This window comes from Vanessa cardui, chromosome 9 (assembly GCF_905220365.1).
Source record: "Vanessa cardui chromosome 9, ilVanCard2.1, whole genome shotgun sequence".
NCBI lineage: Eukaryota > Metazoa > Arthropoda > Insecta > Lepidoptera > Nymphalidae > Vanessa > Vanessa cardui.
The window spans coordinates 11,351,639-11,376,571 of record NC_061131.1 but is presented as its reverse complement, the minus strand read 5'-3'; the positions used below and the strand labels follow the sequence as shown (position 1 = coordinate 11,376,571).

Genomic DNA, 24,933 nt, shown 5'->3' with positions numbered 1-24,933 from the left:
ATTTAAAAAATAAATTTTGCTTTTGGTATTGACAGGCTGCTAATCTTGACAAATAGATATTTAGATAATAGACAATTAGACAAAATTAAAAACATACTTCTTAGTTGACAGCTGGCTGACCCTTAAAACAATTTGATTCCCATAAATGTGTATAAAGGACGTAATACGATTTATTTTGCCGTTTTTCATTTATACTTCAAGTGATAAAAGCTCATAGATAATCTGATTAAAGAAATGAACTTATACACTTAGGTAAAACGTGTTGTTTTTAGTCACGTTACATGGCTGCGATATTCACATCGTAATGAGTCTATTCCTCGTTTTTCTTATTGCAATCTATTTCTATCTATAAGAGTGATGTTAATAAACACGGTGGTATTAATTTATTTGCAGATGGGGAAATCGTAGTATTATATACATATGATATAATATTTGTTAAAGTCGTGTGAAATGATTTCTAGTTGAGATTTTAAGGTCAGAACACAAAAATGGGATCCATGCGACCGACAGGTCGTTTTCTCTCATTCGCTAATAACATTCAGAGAACACAGAAACAGAGTGGTGAGTGTTTATTGTTGTCTATTTAAATTGTTAGAAACAACATACCTATCACATGAATCATTGCTGTTGTTATGTGAATGCCCTTGTTTATCCTATTTAGCACTTCTGAATTACCAAATATTGTATTGGTTGTAACTAAAGTGTTAGTTAAAATAGTATATATTTTATGATATTTCATTTTTATCTTACTTACTTAAATGTAAATTATTGTAATTAATTTATGTTTAACATAATTGTATATGATTAAAGAATTGTTATTTTGGTAAATTATGAATTCAGTAATTTTACTTGATAGTTATCAAATGTTGTATTTGAAAATATAATTACCCTGGTAATTATGTCTGATAATTTAGGCGGTAATTCATATGGCAATCCTGTTAGTATAAAATTAATTTATGCTCCTTATATTATTTTAACATAAACATTATATGTCCTTTTCATATGGCTTTTAAGTAAAAATAGTTTTTGGGATACATTTTAATTCATATCAACAAATCGTTAAAAATAAGCTAAAACAATTGGATTATAAATATAAATTACTCCTCAGTGCCAAGTGGATTTCCTCAGAGCTTGTCCGGTAGTGAAACAGATGTATCAACATCAAATGAAAATTTGTCCAGAGAGGAACGGTATGTTGTTAGACACACTGCTCGCGTAGAGCCACAGGGCCAAGAGAATCAGAGTCAATCAAACAACAATAACAATAACAGGAACTCCCTTAAGGTATTTTTTATTCTTAAATTAAAACTCATATGTCATAATCATTTAATTAAATACAATACTGTGATTATTGAACAAGTTTATGATGAAATTACTTAATTGAGGTAGAATATTTTAGTGAATACCAAATTTATACAAAATGAAATAAAATTAATTGAAAACTATTATGAAGTTAATTGAATTTTCATTTCTTTCTTTTATTAAATTGTGTTGTCAACAGTAATGAAACTGTTTGCAAAGTTTTAGTTGCACAGGTTGTGTGCAGCTGGCTTAATATGCAGTTGCAGGATTTGAACGCAAATTGGTAAAACCTTGTAATAAAATAGCTAACTGACTATTAGCACACCACTGTCAATCTGTTTTGTACTCTTTCTGTATGGAAGATAGGCATTCTATTTATGCAGTGGACTATTAATATGCATTGCAACAAGTTCTTTGTTAATATAAATTGGGATGTATTTGTAACAGGATAATGTGTCAGGCAGCAATCGGAATTCACTGAAAGATTCAGTGGGTGGTGGCAACAGCAACCGTAGTTCACTGGACGTATCATCTTCCTCTTATAACACTCTTATAATACATAACCAAGATGACTCCTGGTCGTCACGACCAACGCCTATTCGGTAAGCAAACGGGTTTAACTTACCATAATTTATAACAAATGTATGACATTCATGCATACCAGTAGTCTTAATTTAAAGCATCTTCTTTAATGAAAGTGTAAACTGCAGCTACTTACTAATAATGTTATGAAAGCTGAATATTAATAGACAATAATGTTTAATGTTTTTAATAAATAGAGAACACGAACGAACCACTAGTGAAGTTAAGCATTCAAACAGCCAATCATCTCCGTACCACACATTAAAAAAGTCAGAGATGGGTAAGAAGCCCAGCGGTATACCTCTACCTAAAATGCATAAAGAACAAACAGTAACGGCAAGTGCTAATTATATAGACGTCGGAGGTCAGAGGATTTACACTAGCCCACCAGATCATGGTGTACAGGTATGTTCTACTTGCATTATTTGATTTGAACTATATATTTTGTCTATTTATTATTATAGTTATTATTTATTATTATATTATAAAGTAAAAGTATTAATTTAGATGATGAAAACGCTGAATTTACTCAGTGGCGTAGCTATCGTAGGGCCAGGTGGTGCGGTGCACCAGGGCCCCGGAGTTCAGGGGGCCCTAACTAAACCTTAAGCTTCTGCAGCTAGAAAATCAATACCATGCGCACTAGATTTCTTATTTGGTATCTCTAATTTTAAAGGGTAATTATTAGTTAAAGAGGGCTGGGAAAGAGGAGGCGAGGGCCCGATTATTTTTCTATGCGCCAGGGCCCTTCCTCATTTAGCTACGCCACTGAATTTACTTGTATCACATGTTCACCTAATCATCTGTCTTGATGTTTGGCAGGAGATAACCGAGATACCAGATGATTTCCTTAACCAGTCGTCTGTACTAAAACACCTCGCTAAAGAGGTGGCGCAGTCACCTCCGCCCGCCTCTCCGCGGCCTCGCGCGCCCTCCAAGCCGCGCGACGAACGGAAAGGGAAATCCTCCAAGGCCAAGCTGAGCAAGGAGAAGCTTAATCTGTCGCGCTCGCAGCCCGATTTGACCAGGTATGTCGCTGCGGGCGATCAAGCGGTGAGCCGGCAGTGGCGTAGCTATCATAGGGCTAGGTGGTGCAGTGCACCAGGGCCCTGGAGTTCGGGGGGCCCTCTAAACTAAACCTTAGTCATGAAGATAGAAAATCATGACCCTGCGCAAAAAAAATCTTATTTGGTATCTATAATTTTGAAGGGTAATTATTAGTTGAAGAGGGATGGGAAAGTGGGGAAGAGGGCCAAAGTCTTTTTCTATGCACCGCACCAGGGCCCTTCCTCACCTAGCTACGCCACTGTGAGCCGGAGCAGGAATCACGTGACATATCTAGTGGCAACATATTAGTGCTCGCCTTATCTCTCTCTTATACTGGATGGATGGATCGATAGTCGAGGCAATAACAATATTCCCGACCACTTAAAGGATTTACCATTTACTATGTTTAAAAAAAAAGGTATTTGATTTGCTTTTGAATAAATCGTACTATAACGTTAATGAATATTTATGTGACAAAAATTGATGAAAATATTGAAACTATTTGTATTATCATGTAGTCCTTATTTTTTTGTAATCTAAATTATTTATTCCTTAATTTTATTTTATTATTTTATTTTAATGTGATTGAATTTATGTTAGTCTTGCTTTTGTTAATGTTATATAAATTATTATTTATTGCATGTTTAATATTTTGCACACCGATAAATCGGTAGAATATGAGAATTTATATTGATGAACACCTGTATTGTGTACCATATTCTTGCAAATAAATAAATGAATTATGAATAGAATTAATTAGGTTTTGAAAAATTCGGAGTAAAAGAATCAGTCGGGCCTCCGATAAGTCGTAAGTGTGGTTGTGTCAGCGTGGGCGTGCGCGCGGCGCCGGGCGGCTCGGAGTCCAGCGGCTGGTGCAGCGGCGGGGAGGGCTCGCTGGCCGAGCCCGACGACGCCTTCGCCGCCGTGCTGGACGCGCTGGCGGCTGAGAACCACCAGCTCAAGCGCCAGCTGGCCGACGCCTGCGAGCGCGTCGCCAAGACCGACAAGGTGAGCCATCCCCCCCCCATCAGTTTAGATCTAGCTTTGTGCAAGCTAGATGGCCCAGTGGTTAGAACGCGTGCATCTTAACCGATGAATGCGGGTTCAAACCCAGGCAAGCACCACTATATATATGTGCTTAATTTGTGTTTATAATTCATCTTGTGCTCGGCGGTGAAGGAAAACATCGTGGGGAAACCTGCATGTGTCTAATTTCATCGAAATTCTGCCACATGTGCATTCCACCAACCCGCATTGGAACAGCGTGGTGGAATATGTTCCAAACCCTCTCCTTATCTCCTCTCTTAATGGCAGAGGAGGCCTTATCCCAGCAGTGGGAAATTTACAGGCTGTTACTTTACTTTACTTTTTTGTGCAAGCCCGTCTGAGTAGGTACCACCCACTCATCAGTTATTCTTACGCCAAATAACAGTACTCAGTACTGTTGTGTTCCGGTTTGAAGGGTGAGTGAGCCAGTGTAACTACAGGCACAAGGGACATAACATCTTAGTTCCCAAGGTTGGTGGCACATTGACGATATAAAGAATATTTAATATTTCTTACAGCGTCATTGTCTATGGGTGTTGGTGATCACTTACCATCAGGTGGCCCATATGCTCGTCCGCCAACCTATACCATAAAAATATATATATAATGTTCGATTAGAAACATGCACAAAGGTGTACTTTTTAGTATAACCACGGGTGTAGATAAAGAAAAGTAAACAGTTTAGCAATGCTGGGTAAGGAAACAAAACGAAGTCGTATATGTTGCTTTTTTTAAAAACAAACTTTGTTTCGTCACAGGGACTTTACCGTGAAAGTGAATGCGAGTAGAAATTATTTTCCGTCTCGAAGGCCTCGTGTGTAATCACGGTTGAAATGTGAAAGTGAAATTGTTCTCGGTCGAATTTTATTTCAAAACAAGGTTAGCGCCGAGCTCTTAGCAGAAATGTTAAAGGTTCTGGTACAAGTCGAACATGCATCATATACGTTTGGGAATAAATATAATAAGGTCAATTCACATCAACTTTCACTGTACCTTTTTAAATACCTAGGTTATTGCTTTTATCAAAGGCAATATTTTTATCTCATTTCATTTATATTTTGTTTCTCAAAATGATATGCAAATTCGAATGTTATATTATTCCAGGTTATATAGCTTTTTTGATGTTGATGAAATGTTTGATTCAGTATTCTAAATAATATGATATATGCCCAAAGAGTTTGATCCTTTGATTTGTCTCAACTTTTCAAACGATCGTTTACTTGTTCAGTAAAGAACATAGGATACCTTACATCTGCTAGACTTAATACGAGACCAACGCGTATACTTGATAACCATCTATTTATTTTGTTTTTTGAAGTTCTCCCTTACAAAAGTTAATCATTTTTTTTTTAATTTTTTTTTATAACTAGGCAGTTTTTTTGTTTACTTTCAGTGTGATTATTTATCTGTGGATGTAAATTCGCAGAATTTGAAATGTGATTGTGATTAGGAATCGAAATTCGAAGCCTCGAAGCGTCTATAATATTAGGAATGTATAAATTGCAAAAAAAATTAGGTCACCCCGAGATATACCGATGATCGTACGATTCTCCGTAAATCTAATTCAGATGATGAGCAATGTTTATTTTCGCACTTTCTGTATCGTCGTTCGTTGGATTTGAATGAAAATCAGTGTAAAGTGCGTTGCACTTACTTCTGCTATTTTTTGCCGTGATTCACAAAATCGTAACCTTGCGTTTGTATTATTATGCCTGGAGCGACGATTCGTCTTTTCTCGTATAAACGATCGTGGCTTGATTCAAAAAGAGATTATTTTAATAGACATAAAACACCTTTAATTTTTTTTTAAAATAATGATTACGACTTAGTATTTATTTATAGGAAGGATATTTTAATGACAACATACGTAAAAAACTGGTAATGAGTAACTACTGATTTTCATGCTGACTCTACTCGGCAGAATTTACTTTTCGAACCGGTGATAGCTTTATATTTAATACAACAAAACGATTCAATAGTACTTTTATAAACCTACTTGAATAAAGATATTTTGATTTATCGTATTTCTATAAAATAGAATTAATTTTGTCATGAAAATATTAGTGATCTACGAATTCTAAATATAAATCGTGTAAGCTATTATCATAATATATAGCAATATCAAGTATTCCTATAAATTAGATGAATGTTGTTTGTATGAATCTGTAACAAAAGATACAAAACGGGTGTATGTTTAAAGAATAAAGAATTGGTTAAACTCACTGCCTTTATATTTTAGTGAAATTTGTTTAGTAATATACACATTTATTTACCTTATCTGGTTATATATATATTTTTTTAATTTAGTGAATAGTCATAGCTTATTGAATGTTTTGAAAAATACTACAAATTGATAATACTTTTGAACTATTACCCAAACCCCAAAAAATTAGAACAGTTTGAAATAATTCATTGCATCATTATAAATATTAATTTTCAACAGCAATCCAATCTCGAGTAACACTAGAGCCATATCACAGCTGTAACCGACGGTCGTATACATATAGCTCTAGTATTAATCGAGATTGCATTGCTGCTGATATAATATATATATATATATATATATATATATATATATTAAGAAAACATTACGTTACAAAAGATTCTTGCGGCATATCCGCTGTACATGTTAAACGTCAAATATTTGTAATACATTATAAAAAAATATTTATTATTTTCTGGTTCTGGTGTGTGTAAAGCAAAGTCTTTTCCTTTATTAACATATCTGCTTAGAGGATTCAGTGATTATATTATATATATATATAATATAATAGGAATACTCCTATTATAAATAATAATAAATAAATATGAGACAACATCACATACATTACTCTGATCCCAATGTAGTAGCTGAAGCACTTGTGTTATGGAAATCAGAAGTAACGACGGTACCACAAACACCCAGACCCAAGACAACATAGAAAACTAATGGTAATCTACATCGACTCGGCCGGGAATCGAACCCGGGACCTCAGAGTGGCGTACCCATGAAAACCGGTGTACACACCACTCGACCATGGAGGTCGTCAAATTATAGTCGTCCTATTATAGATGTTTGTAGTAATACCAAATGATTCAGTGAAATAAAGAGTGTCAAGTCTTTCCTGCTATACAAGCTGGAGGAGGAAGTGGAGAAGGTGCGCTCGGCGCACGAAGAGCTGGTGGGCTCGTGCGAGCGCCGCGAGCGCCTCGAGCGCGCCGCGCGCGTGCGCCTGCAGGCCGACTGCCGCCGCCTGCACGACCTCAACCGCGCGCTCAAGCAGCAGGCGAGTGCACTACCCCCCCCCCCTCTTGCAGCCTAAGCCCAAGCGACGTGCGCAGTGGTCTCCCCCCTCTTGCAGCCTGCCGCCGACGCACCGCAGCGCTGCAAGCGACGTGCGCTGTGGCGTAGCTAGGTGAATAAGGGCCCCGGTGAATAGAAAAAGAATCGCCCCCCCCTCCCTTTCCCATCCGTCTTAAATTATAATTACGCTTTAAAATTATAGATACTTGAGAAGCTTAAGTTTTAGTTAAGAGCCCCCCCTGAACTCAGGGGCCCTGGTGCACTGCACCACCTGCCCTACGATAGCTACGCCACTGGACGTGCGCTGTCTCACAGGCTCCAGTTACACCCAGAATAGTTACTGATCTTTACTCGCGGTTAAATCTATCAAATCCTTTCCATTAAATAGCGTCACGTTTATGAGGAAGTTATACTTTGAAGTTTCATTATCATTTAAATGTCAACCGGAAGTGTGTAGTTACAAGGTGTGTCATAATTTTATAATTATGATTTCAGGTGGAGTTGATGTCGCAAGGCGTGCGCGCAGAGGGCGACAGCAGCAGCGAGGCGCTGCGCAAGGAGCTGCAGAGCAGGGAAATGCTGATCGCGCAGCTGATCACGCAGAGTAAGATAATAAATAATTAAATCGCGATAGACTAGTTCGTTGTAATTATTGTTTAATACGTTTAAGCTAGATATTGTAAATGTATACATAACGGTAATTTTTGTCTGGGATATTATTGATTAGTCTTCGTATTGATATTAGATAACTATAGATTTATAGTAAGTAGAAGAGTAAAAAAAAAATAGAGTATACGACATTTTTATACCAATTTTTATTGGTTTTGATTCGTGTTTCCTGTACGCGACTGTAATGTAAGTGTTATTGTGGCCGACGGCGCGTGCGCAGACAAGGAGCTGGCGTGCGCGAAGGAGCGCCAGGAGATCGAGATGGCGGCGCAGCGCGCCACGCTGCAGGAGCAGCGCACGCACATCGACATCCTCGACACCGCGCTCACCAACGCGCAGGCCAACGTCGTGCGCCTCGAGGACGAGGTACGCCACGACATATTATTAGCGTATTATACGCGCTTACGAGGCCTATGAGCTTTTAGCTTATTGTATTGTGTGGTTTCAATTTGCTTAAAATTAGGTGTATATAATTCATATTATATAATATATTTCGTTTTTATCTTTTCGTCACTGTACTACAAACAATTTGCCCACTCGTTCGTCTAACCATACGCAGTCGCGTTCCCCGCTGTAACCCGTAATGTGTGCGGCAGTGCCGGCACGCGGGCGGCTACGTGGAGCGCGTGCTGGGCCTGCAGCGCGCGCTGGGCTCGCTGCAGCAGGCGTCCGACCGGCGCGAGCACACCGAGCGCAAGCTGCGCGCGCAGCTGGAGACCGAGCTGCAGGCGCTCCGGTACGCGCACGCGTCTACACGCGACACTCCCCCTGGCCTCGCGAGCCAATGATCCGATTACCCCGTGTGCGCCTACAGGTCGCGCGAGTGCGCATGCGCGGGCGCGGCGGGCGCGGGCGCGTGCGGCGAGGCGGGCGCGGAGGCGGAGCTGCGGCGCGCGTTGCGCGAGCGCGACGAGCGGCTGCTGGCGCTGGAGGGCGAGTGCGCCAAGTGGGAGCAGCGCTACCTGGAGGAGGCGGCGCTGCGCCAGGCCGCCGTCTCCGCCGCCTCCATACCCAAGTGAGTCTACGGGACATCAGTACACACCCGAGTTGTACAGGCCTAGTGTTGGTGGTCCGCCTGTGCTGACATAGATCTCCTGCTGCTAAGTTAGTCAATAAGCTGTCTTATGCTGCCAGTGAAGATTTTCTTGGTGGTAGGGCTCTGTGCAAGCCCGTCTGGGTAGGTACCACCCACTCACCAGTTATTCTACCGCCAAACAACAGTACTCTCAGATGTAAGGAATAGTTAATATTTCTTACAGCGTCATTGTCTATGGGTGACGGTGACCACTTACCATCAGGTGGCCCATATGCTCGTCCGCCAACCTATTCCATAAAAACAAAAAAAAACCGTATTTCTATTTACAGAGATGCTAAAATAGCTGCGCTCGAAAAGACGTCGGCCGAGTCGGAGAGGCTGATGGCGGAGGCGCGCAGCGAGAAGATCCGTCACATGGACGAGCTCCACTCGGCGCAGAAGAAGGTGGCCGACCTCGAGAGCAGGTAGCGTCGCCGGGCTGCAAGAGATAGGAGAAACCCTAGTGAAACATAACTAGCGGTTTTGTTGTTAATGATCGCAATTAAACATGACTTATTTTAATATCAGAGTCAAGGAGCTTGAATCGAAAGTGGCCGAGCGTGACGCGATGATAAAGGTGCTGCAGAAGCACACGAGCGCGGCGTCGCTGCGAAACAACTCCAGTCGCGAGGAACTCGGTATGCTTTATACAGACTTTACCAATTACTTTTCTTTCCGTAAAAAAGTAACTGTATTATATACATATAAAGCAATTATATAAAAGTAATTATTGAGTTTGAACTCGTAATCACAAGATGCACATGTTCTAACTACTGGGCTATCTCAGCTCTCAATAATGTACGTGTACGTACGAATGTACGTCCACAAGTTTATTGTTGTTTTCGAGTTTAAAGTGTGAGTGTGTGTGCAGTGGCGTAGCTAGGTGAGGAAGGGCCCCGGTGAATAGAAAAAGAATCGGGCCCCCACCCCCTCTTTCCCATTCCTCTAAAATAATTCCCCCATCCCTCAAACTAATAATTACGCTTTAAAATTATAAATACCAAATAAGAAATCTTGTTTTTCTAACTTCAGAAGCTTAAGGTATAGTTTAGAGGGCCCCCAGAACTCCGGGGCCCTGGTGCACTGCACCACCTGCCCTACGATAGCTACGCCACTGTGTGTGTGAGTCTAAAGTTCGGAGGCCCCTCGGAGAATGTCGTAGGGCGGTGACTGGCGTGTAACCGAGTGTGCCGGCAGTGGGGCTGTCGTCGGGCGCTTCGTTCTCGTCGGCGGAGGGCGTGTCGGCGGGCGCGGCGGGCGTGGCGGGCCGCTACCGACACCTCGCGCGCCGCAACTACTCGCCGCACGCCGACAACGCCAGCGGTACGCGCACGAGCTACACGCTGCAGTCTAATAGGCTATTTGACGATGCGAAAAATAAATTGGGAATTATTGTAATCAGTATATATTATGAGTTTAAAAATGGTTATTTACGAACGAAAGTTGAAAATAATACTTAAACTTGAAACTAATACTTAATAATACTTAAAAATAAGTCACTTTCTTGTTACTCTTGCTTTTCTACTATATGTACCACAGATTAAAATACAAGAAAGTGACGTCACCGACCCCATTACAGCGCCATATTGTCCAAGTAGCGTTTTTGCTCGCTATTTAAATATGATATTTTTCGGCAAATATGTACTAAAAATAAATAAAATCAACTGTTACTGGGGTCCTTAACTTCTACTAAATAATATAAAATGGATTTTAAAAACCAGTCAAATAGCCTATTATCAGCATGCTTCACAAGTTGACAGAATTTAATATTCATATAAATTTCAATTCTGTTCTGTATTTTGAATCTTCGGCTTGTAATATTAGTACATTATACATTATTCGTCGTGTTAAAATTATCTTGACAAATGTACTCGGCAAATAATGATATTAAATTTTAAAGGCAGTGTTATTAAGGCCGTCGTTACCTCAGAGTTGTCATTGACTACTACACAAAATTTTGCATGATATATTTTTGTTTCGAACGAAATACTAGTCTTATGTAGAGATGACATATGCTCAAAGGTCGGCATCGAACATGCGACTTTCGTTTAGCAGTCTGCACATATTGAGCTTTTCGCAATAAGATGGGATTTGGATTGAAACTAATATCATTCGCACAGGTTGTGGATTCGACAGTTCGTCGCTCCGGCTAGAGGAGCAACTAGCGGCACTGGAGTCGCGGCTGGAGCGGCCGCCCGTGCCCGCCGTGAGTTTCCTCCCCGACGCTCCCCACGTGCACTCCCCGCACTCCTCGCACTCCTCGCACTCGTCTCACTCCTCGCACTCCCGCCCGCATGCCAACTACTACTGACACATATGGCCCCGCTACATGTCCCTATACGTGACTACGGGCGAATCAATTAAGTATGCGTACTATGGAAGCACACTAATGTAATAAATCCGAAGAACTTAATTTCACTTCATATTTTTGCTAAATATAGTGATTCTTAATCTATCGCTGCGTTCACTCATGGTTATAACCATTTTTTCATCATTCAATACCAAACCGAAATTTATTAAAAATACGATACTTTGGATTACGATATTGTCTCATTTAAATCTGTACAAGGACAAAATATTTAAAACGAGAATGAAGTAACTTTATCAAAGCTCCTGGCTTAATGTTTGTTTATAACATTGTTTACTACTTTGTACAAATTTATTTGAAACAAATATCCACGTTAAAATGATGTATTCTATTTCAAGACAAGATAATATTATAAAAGTATTTCATTAGAAACACATCCAAAAATTATGTGACTTGATTGTTAAACAAAAAAGATCCTAGCTGTTATGATATTTTTAATAATCATTGAATTGTAACATCAATTTCAAAAATATATTATATTTGATTTTTGTCTTTGATAACAAACTGCTTAGACAACATATTATAAATAGTAAAATATAATCAGCGTCTTACCTACGAGCTGGTCTGACACTTTCCACATCCTCACAAGCATACGAACACAAATAAAATGAACTGAATCTTAATAAGAAAATTACCAGAATTACAAACATCTCACAAACTTAATACACAAAATGTATGCAGAACAGTAAAATAGATTTATCATTCGTACGTCAACAATAAATCACTCATGATCTACGACGCTCTGCCATGTTTTGTATGCAAAGTTTAATGAATTTGTCAGTACAGCAAAAATAAACGAACAAACCAGACATTCCAATAGTTTCGCAGCGTTGCATTAACATTCCCGATGATACTGTTAATAGTGTGTAGCTTTTGTGTTGTGTGGTTTTAGATTGTTTTGATTTACTTTGTCTAACAATAAGCTTCTAACCGTTAAAGCGCCAATTACTAAGAATTTGGATTCTTAGAATTATATTCGGCCAGTAATTTATACGAAATTTTCATAATAAATGTCATGTCTATCGTATAATAATTTATGGATTTAATATAACTATAATTAATCGACTTTCTGAAAATCCACTATTTTTTTACACGTAATTTAAGAGTACGTAATATTTGTATTGCGACATAACTGTTCGCTGTTTCCTATTTAGATGTGAAGTATGTGTACTTGAGATCCTTATATAAGCGTAAAATGTCTACCAAGTCTATTTTATATAATAATCACGCAGTTCTATTAAACAATTTATCGAAAATATTCAATAAAAAATGTATTGCGCAGATTAAAAAAAATAGCTAAACAATTTGACCTTGTGCCTTATTCGCAAGCCTTACAATATGAACACAAAATACAAAAATATCGGTGCCAATATGAATTATGTAGATTTTTAAGAATCTCTGTGGTATGCAAATGGAATTAACTCCACTAGTCGTTGTAATTGATTATTAATATAATCCTAGATATATTTAAAAGATTATTAATTTTATATTTAATTTATACTTTAAAAAAGTCCAAGGAATATGCTCATAACTGGATGGCATCTGTTGTTGTAAAGGATTGGTCACAAAGCACGCCAAAGTTAGAATAAAAATAACTTGTTTGCTCGTCTGTTGTAAAATATTACTATTTGTTAGTAATTCTGTTATGTGATGGATTTTCTATATAACTATTCGTATTTATTTTAGTTTTTAATTTTACTTAAGATTGTATCTACTGCTGTAGATTATCTGTGTAAGTCTTCGAAGATAATTATTATTAATAAGATGCTAGAAAAAGGTTTGCTAATCTTTTTTATCTTTTTAAACGAAAGATAAAACTATGATGTATACAATCCGTCTTTTACTGATTACTCGTATATATGTGTATAGTATAGCTCGGTGCATTATATACCGTGTCGCCGAGACAGCCGACTGAAGGAGGCTTTACGAATAAGATCTTTACTTAGCGAGTTTATACAATGGACATTTTGGTAAAGTTTTGTACTCGATATATTTTTAGAAGGAGCATGTTTATTAATAAAAAATCATGTTTTGTTTGTTGTAGTTTTAATAAATATTCCTAATACTAGAGGCTTTTGAGTTTATTAAATATTAACATTTACACTGTTTTCTTTCAACCCGTTGGAATCCCGAAAATGTGACGAACAAAAATTGTTTTATTAATTCTATTAAATCACAAGGTATTGGAACTGAGGCTTATTAGTTTTCATTTCGGGAATCTAACTCCGAAATGTTTTGCTTTTATAATGAGACATGATTGTGTGACGCGGCACCCACTGATACGACTGATGTAACCGCTATACATAATCAGCTTCACTGATTTTTTATGCGAGCGTTAAATAGACAATACCATCGAAAAGTACATACATTATTACGGATTATGTTTAATGTGCTCTGAAATTGGTAAAACTAATCGTTTCTTGGAAAAAGAGTAAGGTAAGCCGTCTGTATAAAATCGCCAGTGATGCGTTACGAGTGCTCGTATTAAAGTGGTGATGTTACAACTTTCTTCAGCGCTGCTTCCGTAATGAGGTAAGAGTTACTAATTATATTCACGTTTGTTTGTAGCGCTCCATTGTGCCAGTTCGTTAACTTAATAACAGACCTGTTACTGTTTAATACTTAGGTTTTTGTTTCAACTTAACTAAGTATATGCTTTTTAATATCGTATTATAAACCTCAATTATCAGTTGTGATACATAGCATATTAAAAAAAAAACAAGTGAAACTTCTTTAGGATCCTTGTGATTAGAAAACTACGAAGAAAAATTAATTAGTTTCACTTATATCGTGTAAACACACGCATTTTTAAAAACAATGTCTTACTGTAGCCCTGCTCGATTTTGTGGCAAAGAGTAATCTTATAATTTGATCCATAGCTGTCAGAATGCTTTTTTCTCTCTTCCTTGGAGGCTCTTGTTTAAAATTGAGATGAAACAAAAGATCAGCTGGATATAAATGATAATAATACTTCGCATGTACAACTACAACCCCGGCATTTCTTGTAATTAAATCAATAGTTTTGGACAGCTGGTCAATAACTTTTTTGTATAGCCACTCGATTTTTATAAAAGAGATTAAGATAGAGCCAATTACCATATGTTTGCAGACCATTCTGAACGTTGGTCACTAATTTAGATCTGAGATTAAAACATGGTTACTAGAGCTAGTTCAATATCAATATAGGTCTGATTAGAAATAAATTAAAATACATAATATTTCAAATCACTGATAAAATCATCACGTAACGGGCTTGGGGCTCGCCAGATTTGTTGAAAATGTTGAGCTCGTTATCAGTAAAGTTGAAAAGATTGGCTGTTTATTTATTATCAGATAACTTCTCACAAAAAATCTAGGAAAGGAATTGGTAACCAATTAACGTCAACAAATGAAGAAAATTATAGGCAAGGGTTTAACATACCTATTCTCAATCCGAAATATACCGCGGGGTAGAGTTAGCAGTCATAATATAATTACAAATGTTACTTAATTGATTTGTTAAATAATGGGTCGTAAGTAAAATGTGGAATAGTAATATAAAATTATTTATAGCAGAAATTCTCATTGCCTTTTACGTGACATTCATAATCTGTAGCGAGGTCTGTGCTGCTTCCCCGGGCTCACGGCAGTGGGAGGTCGCGGGGGCGGGCGCGGCGAAGAGGCGTTGCTGCTGGAGCGTCAGGGACGAGCCTCGCAGCAAACGCGCTCCTCCAGTCTGCCGCCACCGCCCTCCGCCCTGCCGCGACCTCCGCGCAAGCCTTCCGCCAGGAATACGAGATATGACCGACTTGAACACAGAGATGCAAGAAAGGTTAGTTTTTCTTTGGACGAAAGCACTGAAGTCTGAATATTACAAGAAATTAGGAAAAAATAGGATCATTATGAATATTGACGAATCTGTTGTATAATAGCGATGTTCTTTCAGGACTCGGACGGATCAGGTTCAATAGCGTCCACAGCGTCACGTAGCTCCCCTTTACCGTACGACACGGTCCGGAAGTTGCCTTCCGTGCCTACATCGGCATCCCTGCCGGCGGCGGAGTCGCGGGAGTCGCTTGTACGGCCGCGCGACTCGAGTCTCCCCTCACCCTCCAAGCTGGCGGTGTACGCCGCCGCCCGCCGTCGCTCAGCCGAATCCGCCAAAGATAATAATAAAAGGACACACCATTATCGCATACAATTTTAATAAATATAATAAAATATGTTTTTTGATTAACTTAAAAAAACGAGGAAAAAATTTCATGCAATTCAGGTACTTATTAATTTTACATGCAAACATGAACACGCATTTTTCAATGAACAAAATTTTTCAAGAAGTCGACATTACAGGCAAGTGAGGTATAAGGGATCGAGAAAAAAAAAAGTGGATGTACTGTGTACGATACAATCCGAAAGAGATAGTTTAGGATATGAATACTCTGTGATAAAGATGAATGGAATACAAAAATACTCTTCGCCGACCTTCGCGATCTTATCAACAGCTTAATACGTAATTAGTACAATTTTAAATCCCTGTCAGTATTTTCTTATTACAGTTGAAGACCTTACATCAGCCCCTGTACTTATAAGTATAATTTAATTGTCATGATCAGATAATTCATACGAAGTAATATAGGAAACAAGTTGAAATTCTTAGAACATTTCAAATGATCAGTATCACATTTCACTTTTTCCTGTCAAACACATAATTTGAAACAAGAATGATAATAATAGTGAATCGCGTGATGTTTTTTTAATTGAATAGTTATATTTAATGATATTGGTTGTTAATAGTAAAATATTAATGACTAAACTATAATTTATCAATATATTTATATTGTTACAGAATAAAACTAAAGAAATTAAGAGTAGTGTCTGTCTTCTTGCAAAATAGTCTACCTACATACTTTACTTCTTTTTTAAATGTGACTAAAGACTGACTCTATTCAGTTAGTACAAGGTGCCCAAGAATAATGTAAATAATATAGCGAAATATCGTATATTCTTTTATTAATTATCAGAATATAGGCAATATTTTAAATTTGCATTTATTAAAATTATACATTATCAGTCCTTAATGGGCAAATGACAAACAAAGCTCTGATTACATTCTTATTGTCTGCGACCCTAAGAAAATAAAAACATTGAATTTTAATGTAAATCTGTAGTAAGAATTCCTACGATTAGATAAATTTATCTAAAAAAATATCGAGGTAATAACCGTCGTGATATATTTGCAGTTTAATTATTATCCGACGATAATAATTAATACTGGTAGGTATCATTATTTCGATTGTTTATAAACTTATATAATGCTCGAAAATCGTTGCATCTATTTCTGTATGAAATTGTTTGTATGACGATGGCATCGGGTTGATGGGTAACAGCATAGAAGTTGGAGATGCATCATTTTCTTTATTTGTAATAGAATTAATCTATATAAATTTTATTTATTTTTAATTCTTAAATAAAATTATATCATGTATTGATTCAAAATCATAGAAGATACTTCTTTCTTATTTTATTAATAAGAATGTTAATACTTTTTCTAAATCAAAAAATCACAATAATTTAGCTAATGGACTCTACTATTCGCAATAAGAGAAGAATGATTGTGGTTTTTTTTTTTATAAATTCTGAATCTAACCACACTCAACGAAGTAGGTACAAAGTACGGACTTTCTAAAAGTATACTTTCGTATTATGGTCTGGCAGTTCAGTAATATATTTCGGGATATATCGCGTAGGAACCCGTCTGTCAATGTTTACAAATTATGAGATTAAAATTTGTGTTCATTTTTTTTAGTTAATTAAATAATGTATGTGTTAGTTTTGATTGTGTGGTACAGGTTGTGTTAGTTATATTTTTAACAATGATATACTTTCTGCTCATTTCATTATTTAAGTTTTTAAATTCGGGAAGTCAATTTTTAATTATTAAATAGTTCTATTAGAGTATTAAGTTCATAATTTCATTATGTATCATATTTTGTATTGTGCAATACTTACATTTTCATGTAAATTTTGTTTTTCTGTTATTTATTTCGATATATAAATAAAAATCTGAACATTGTTGTCTAATTTGGTCTTAGACACTTTTAACAGATTATTAAAATGTTTAAAAATGTTATTAAAAATTACATTTAAAAAAATGTTCTTGTTGACGGTTTTTGTTTATAACACGTGACGAAAACACATTTTAAGAATCGACTTGTAAATAATGAAAGAATTAAATATACTAATTTTTCATCCTCTGATGTACTTTTATTCACTTTTATCAAATAACAATATACAAAAACATATAATAACGGTCCTAAAAATGTTAAATGCGGTCTTGGCTAGTTAGTCATCTCTTCCGGATAACCCAATTTATATATACATATATGTACCTTTATTATTGTTGAACGGAAACTGCGTGATGTGCTCAGGGGTGTGACGTCACCGGTCAGACGAATTAAAAAAGTAAAGCCATCCATCTTGGGTTGTAAAAATTCTGTCATCAATTGCTTTCTTCACGAATTTCATAATATTATTTTGTGTATAAATAAAACTAATTTCAGAAGTATCTGTAAATATTTATTATACATGTTGAAATAAATGAAACAGCCCCTAAAAATGTCTTATTTTTACAGTTGCTTTATAAAAGTATTTACAGACAACACGATAATGACCGAAGTAAATACATAACCAAGATCTTCAAAGGTAGAGCAGAACGTTAATGTAGCACCGCTATTCTACAGGTGGTAAATTGAATATGTAAACTTGGACTACCAATCACAATAAGCTCTGATTTACCTGGGTTACTATAGGCTATTTGACTGGTTTTTAAAATCCATTTTATACTATTTAGTAGAGGTTAAGGAATAAGGAACCCAGTAAAAGTTGATTTTTTTATTTCTAGTACATATTTGCCGAAAAATATCATATTAAAAATTCCATATTTAAATAACGCGCGAAAACGCTACTTGGACAATATGGCGCTGCAATGGGGTCGGTGACGTCACTTTGCTGTATTTTAATCTTAGAAATATAGTAGAAAAGCAAGGTTTACAAGAAAGTGACTTCATCATAAGCTCGGCTAATCAAAAGGAGCGTTTTGTGTCACGTGACAAACGTTTGAAAAATTGCATTTTTATTTATTGATATTTGAATACATTATTTTCAAGTTTCGGTAGTAAATAACCATTTTTAAACTCATAATGTACACTGATTACAATAATTCACAATTTATTTTTGGCATTGTCAAATAGCCTATTAAGTCAGTATCAATTATTCCAAAAGAACCAATTGTGAGTTGTTATTATACATGATGGCTGATTAAATGTTAAGTAAAAGTGGCCTGAAAAATGTCGAGATCGTATTATGACGCAAGCAAGCCAGTTTAGAGATGTGTGAGAATTGAGTTATTGTTAACAACGAAAAGTTCTAGATTTATTTCTAGGAGAAAGATTATTTTATAAAAAAAAAGATTAGGTCAAGGCACAGACATTATTTAGGTAATCGGGTAACAGGTAAGAAGTTGAAGGTAAATTAAGCTTTAACTATGATTTGGAGATAAGGTCGGCTTGGATATTGCAGAACCCAAATTGTGCTAGCATAATTCTGATGAGTTATAAAAAATGCGGATGAAAATAGAAAAAAAAATCTTTTCCGTCTCGCCCGACAGAAGGGGTAAGTTTAATTGTCCGAAATATGGAGTGTGTTAAGCTGTGGGTTAGAGTGACTGAGGAGGAGTCTGCCTACCATTGCCCTATGAGTAAGAGAATGGGAAACCAGAGAGTCTGGGGCCGTAACGCGTAACGTAACGAAGCGGTGCACACTCCTATAGAAGTTATCAATTAAAAAAAACGAAAACAGACAGTCCAAGAAATATGATTCAAGATTGACATGAATGTCACTGAAGTGAAGAAGAAGATGATAATGAGTACTTATCGTTATCGTAGAAAAGAAAGGGAGCAAGTATCGGTAAAGAACATAAAGACGCTTTTGTGGTAGGTTATAAAAGAGAAAAAGATCAATGTAGGTAAAGTGAAGTTGTGTACATAAAAGAATATTATAAATGACATAAAGCAAGGGAAAAATGTTATACAGTTATAGACTAAGGAGGGATACATTATGCTATATTATGCTGTGTTTTCACAAATTCATCTAGTGTTCAGCGGTGAAGAAAAAATCGTAAGGACCTGTGTGTCTTTAATTTCAATGAAAATCTATCATATTTGTATCCACTAATCAGAATTTGAGCAATGTGTTAGAATAAGTCAACAGTGGGACATTAATAAGCCACAAATTTAATTAGATCACAAGTTCATAATCAAATAGTAGGTAGTCATTATAGAATATTTGCATAACTTTCTATGAATCTTTTGAATAATGATTAATCTGTCAAACGTGAAAATGATCTCGAATTGTCGATCGTCAATATAATGTCTTGAATAAATAAAACAAAGTAAAATCAATAACCTTGATCCTGACATTAGGCTGAGAAAATGAGAGCGTGCGGCCTCGAGTGCGTTTGCGCAATGGCCTGAGTAGGTACCTACATGCGCAAGATTGTCTAAACGAGGTCACCGAGGAAATATTTTATGTATTTTCGAATCTGACAATATTTGAAAGGGAAAAGTAAGTCAGTTTTCAAGAAATTAGTTGTAACCGAGAAATTAATCTCTAATCTTAGCTTCGTAACTAGGTCGGTTTAATTAATTATACTCAAATAAAACACAAATAATTTACCAGACCATTAACAAACAACGGTGGCGAATGAGAAAAAATGGTAAGTGGAACTTAAGATTTAAGCTAGTTTGAAGATTTTACAGTTAGCGAGCAGAAGAATGGCCTAATTCTTTGATTAGCGATTTGATTGCGACATTGCGCGACTCTAGACATAGTTACAAATTTAGTGTTATTGTTATGATAAAGTTAAATAAGAAAATACCTGTTGAGTATGCACAAGTAGCGTCTATTTCTACTTATTTATTTGTATTCCAATTATGTATCGCAGTATCAAAATCGTGTTACTAAAAAAAACAAATTATCAAATATTCATACTTTTCAGTAGTACTTATATTACTTACTCCTCGGGTCAAATTACTTAAATTTATTGAGTTTATTTTTCAATAAATAAGCATTTTTCAGATCGTGAACTTAGCAATATAAAGAATATTGCCGTGACTGATTAAACAGGAAAAAAAGTCTCCGGCAAGTCAAATCGCCGTCTCATCCAACTGAAGACCTCAAAGTCAATCTACTAAGGATATACAATACTTATTTACAATCAATGAGATCAATAAAAATAATCATTAGATTGCTTTTAATTTATTGAATATTTTTCTTTATTTAAAGCTTAGATGTTGTTTATTAAAATAATTATTCACTTATTATCTAATATGTACATATAAATAAGGTATGTATTCCAATACACATACGATTAACCAGATCTAGTACTCTAGACTCTAGAGGCTACGTAAAAGCCAAGTTTAGAGTGGGATGTATGATTCCTATATCATCATTTAAGTAAAAGGCCAAAGGGGGTATTAACAACCGATCCGCCCACTATTCACGATCTCATTATTTTACACAAATTTATTTCGACATCGAATGACTGCCTACCTTGTAGCCTTCATGCTGATTACTCACCACTTTACTTCTATAAAGAATTATCGATGTAAAATGTAATTATCGTCAATAACAATGATTTCCTTACATATCCTAACTGATGTAACACATATTATGAAAGCTTAATAGGCAGTAAAAAAACAATTTTACCTTATATAACAAGATAATTAGTACAATTTAGTTCGGAGCTGTACAAGTTTTAAGCATTTCATATTTGATCTGCCAGATGACCAAGACATAAGCAGTCCTAGTCCTCCTGCTAGTCATTCAAATTTAAATAGGATTAAGAATTATTTACGCGGCAAGACCATAAATCGATTCCTCTTGACCTAAATATTCTCAGGTCAAAGCCATGTCGCAGCTGGAATGACAATGTAGGTGGTCGTTTAGCATTAAAATAAACAAATGCTTCTGAAACAATCATTCGAGGATCAGAAAGGATGAGCTTACTTAATAATATTATTTAAAATAAGTCAGTTTTAGAAAAAATGGAGCAGAACATTGTTTCAATTAAAAGTGGTCTCACTTTTAATTAGTATAAAAAACCACGGCAAATAAGATTTACGATTATCACAAGTTACACATTACTTACAAATGAATTTAAATATGAATGATTAGTAAACATGATTACCAGGAAGGGTTACAAACTTACAATGTGGATAAGCTGAACACGGAAGCCTTTTCAGGTGAGCCGTTGAACTATGCACTTGTTCGGCTTTATTCAATAAACGGGTAAACGTGCCAAGATATTGAATAATATGTATAGTTCGGTAGAACATGACATAGTAGAGTATAACACTGAATAATTCTGCAGTTTGACATTGACTTTGATTATCTTAATTAAATAAAATGGGGTATTATCAACTGTTATAAAGTCGGTAAAAATATGTACTTTGTTCATATTATTAAACTTATAACCGTTTTTATTGTTAGTATCGTTATAATTACATCCACGTGTACAGCAATATGAATATTTTAATATGTAGTATGAGATCTTGTAATTTAAAAATGAATTTGAAGTCCTAATAATTTCACCATATAACACGTTCTATTTTATCGTCATCTTCGTAAAGTATGTATGTATAGAGAGACGTGTCTCCTTGGGCTATCACGCGTAGTCGAGTCACTTTCCAACAACATCGTCGTGTGATATCGCTATAAGCTGGCCTGCTGGCGTGCACGTGTCTCTATTTACACGATACAACTCGCCAAATGATACTATATTAACTTTAAATACCAAGAAGTCACATCATGAGTTGAATCATTGTGTTGTAAATTTCAACGAAACGTCTATATAGAGAATAATTACATATTTTAACTATTTTAATAAATCTATACACATGTCTAAATCATCTATATTATGATACATAATATTCTACGAGAAAGTTTTTGTACAACATAGGATTAGATCTGTTTTTTTTTATCCTATAGATAAATGGAAACCGGCAAGGACAATTTAATTTTATTTTACTTGCCATTCTGGCGGTTATAAATGTTAAAAAAGTGAAACAATGAAGCAGATAACCGTAACGTAACAGTAAAATCGAGTTGAACAAAAATAAATGGGCAAAGACGGCAAGCAGCGCGCGCGCAGTCGCGCGGTCGCACGCTAACCCAATTCCTGCGCTATCAGCTTTCACGGCGTTGCGTCACGCGAGCACTGCTCACTCGGCGGAGATGCGAACTGTTACTTATAATATTATGTAATTAACTATAGTTTCTATCTACGACACTTTGTAACTATTCGCTCGACAGCTCCGTTGAATGTTGTATCTATAGGTTTAACAATATATTCTGGTAAGACAATCGTCTTTTAAATCAAGCTACTCGTCAGCTGGTATGCTCTACGTCTGTATACTCTATGGTCGAACTAAGATATAAAGAATAATGTTGGTTAAACACTTCATTATTATATCATAGCGTGTAGGACGGAATCGTATGTTGGCGTTTAGAGTGATTGACATACTAAAAAGTAACTTTAATGGCGTCCTAATTTGTCACAAAATGGAATCTCTCCGATTCTAATACATTTAGCGAGCATAAATAGCGTGCGGTACAATATTAAGCGAATCGCCTTCCGCGACTTGTTTTCTAGGTCAAGATAAGTCGTCATTATGAAGTCAAAACGAGCGTACGTACACTTGCCAAGCGTTTGTGAGATATAAAGGTTGTACACATCAGTAGACATTGACCGCGGCACGTGCGGAAATATTTCGGGACTGCAGCTCATGTAAGCTGAATAAAAAAAAGTAATGCCAAGTTTTGAAAATGTTGATTACATTTTCATTCATCGACGTTGTTATTTGTTTTTAATTTTTGAAACAAACAATAATATGATGTGGTAAACAAATCACTTTTTTAGGATGTATTGATACATTAAACTCATTAAAGTATTAAATTGATTTATCTTTGCAAAAGAGTATACATTGAAAAAATATATAACTAAGTTGTTTATAATATAACAATATTCTTTAATTACTTAAGCAATAGAGAAACCAATGACTTTTTAAAAGATATTATACAAAAAAATTAAAATACAAAGTACTGTGAGATTAGAAAGTCTTTTGTTTTCTATTGACGTAACACATATGACGAATAAAATTTAAACTTTCAAAAGTAGAAATTGAAGTTTTGAAGAAATATCTCCAAAAGTATCCTCGTGGAGATATGTATTTCTTCATAGCTGATAGAAAAACGTGTTGGAGTGTGAAAGTGTAGGTTAGACAGTAACTGCTGACCGATGTACATCAACGTGATAGTTATGTGTCATCAAATGTATATATTTTGTAGAACTCAATAATATATTTACATGTTTATCTTAATAATATGTTGTTATTAATTACGTCAATAATTATACGATATTGAAAACAAAACAATCTGCGTTCAATTTTATTTGGATAAAAATCTCGCATGCCTTTTCCTTTTCGATTTATAGAATTTTTTATCTCGCTGAAATATCCTTTTACGAGTTTGTCCCACATGAAACGGTATGTAGGCGCGCCTGCATGTGTATATGGCCCGCTATTGGATGCAGTGGTATATAGTAAGCTCTAGCACCAACTAAAATCTTCTCCATGAAGTGTCCCAGGATCGCTAGCGCATGCTACTGTGACACTCACACTATCTAGAGTACCTACACACACGCAGATTATCTTAATATATACAATATAGTTTTCGTAAGTTTTTTAGAATATGTTGTAATGTAATATTTTAATTTTTCACGATTAACACTGGCCGATTGTCTGATACTGGCCGGTAAGAAAAAGCATATCAAGAAATCGAATGCGGCGGCAACGTTTGGTGATATTTATTTTATTAATTTGAAAAAAATGAGAATGAGAGGCTAAATTTAGATATAAAATACGGGATGTATTGTAAAACACGAATTAGTGGATAAAATGAATGTGAAAATAGTGTTAATAAATGAATCTGGAAGAATATCGTTGTTTTAACTCGTGACCATCCTAAAATAAGCAACTACGTATACATAAAATACGCAGGACTAGTAATGGAGAAAAATGTGTTTTTGGATATCTAAAGGGCATTTGGCGTTCTAAAATCTAAACGCAAGTTTTTTTTAATAAAAGTTTTTCCTTATATAATCAAATGACTATTTTAAATAAGAGAATGAGGTTACTAGTCTAACTACGCGATAATATTTTCTTATGACATAGGATTGGTACGCATGAATCCATCTTCAGATTATAACTATTTTAATAGCATACTTTCACACAAGAAAATAAATACATCGCTTCTTTTGCTCTCTCACGGACATCATGCTCACGCACACGCACACTGCAAAAACCACTTTTATTTAATTTATGGTAATGATCTACTAAATAAAAAACAAGAATGTAAGTAAAATTGTGCCTCTTAATGTGCGTAATATTACACAAGGTGATGGAAGAAGGTCCATATAACCTTTAATTTATAGAGAACTAAACGCCTGAGAGATGTGGTTTACGT

The 24,933-nt window shown here is 35.8% G+C and overlaps 1 protein-coding gene across 2 annotated transcripts; it reads left to right on the top strand.

Annotated features, from left to right (window-relative positions):
• The first annotated feature begins 22 nt into the window (after positions 1–22).
• LOC124532224 (angiomotin-like protein 2) lies at positions 23–15,601 on the top strand. Of its 2 annotated transcripts, none has more exons than XM_047106996.1 (18): positions 23–252; positions 394–561; positions 1,109–1,284; positions 1,750–1,904; positions 2,082–2,289; positions 2,707–2,912; positions 3,759–3,939; positions 7,095–7,244; positions 7,757–7,865; positions 8,151–8,296; positions 8,527–8,666; positions 8,745–8,945; positions 9,296–9,430; positions 9,534–9,643; positions 10,203–10,328; positions 11,126–11,211; positions 14,969–15,184; positions 15,299–15,601. In XM_047106996.1, exons 2-18 carry the CDS (start codon positions 489–491, stop codon positions 15,557–15,559), a joined length of 2,679 nt encoding a protein of 892 aa, XP_046962952.1. In that variant the 5' UTR covers positions 23–252; positions 394–488; the 3' UTR covers positions 15,560–15,601. The 2 variants fall into 2 exon arrangements, with proteins under 2 accessions (XP_046962952.1, XP_046962951.1); XM_047106995.1 differs by having other exon boundaries at positions 7,077–7,244.
• The last annotated feature ends 9,332 nt before the right edge of the window (positions 15,602–24,933 follow it).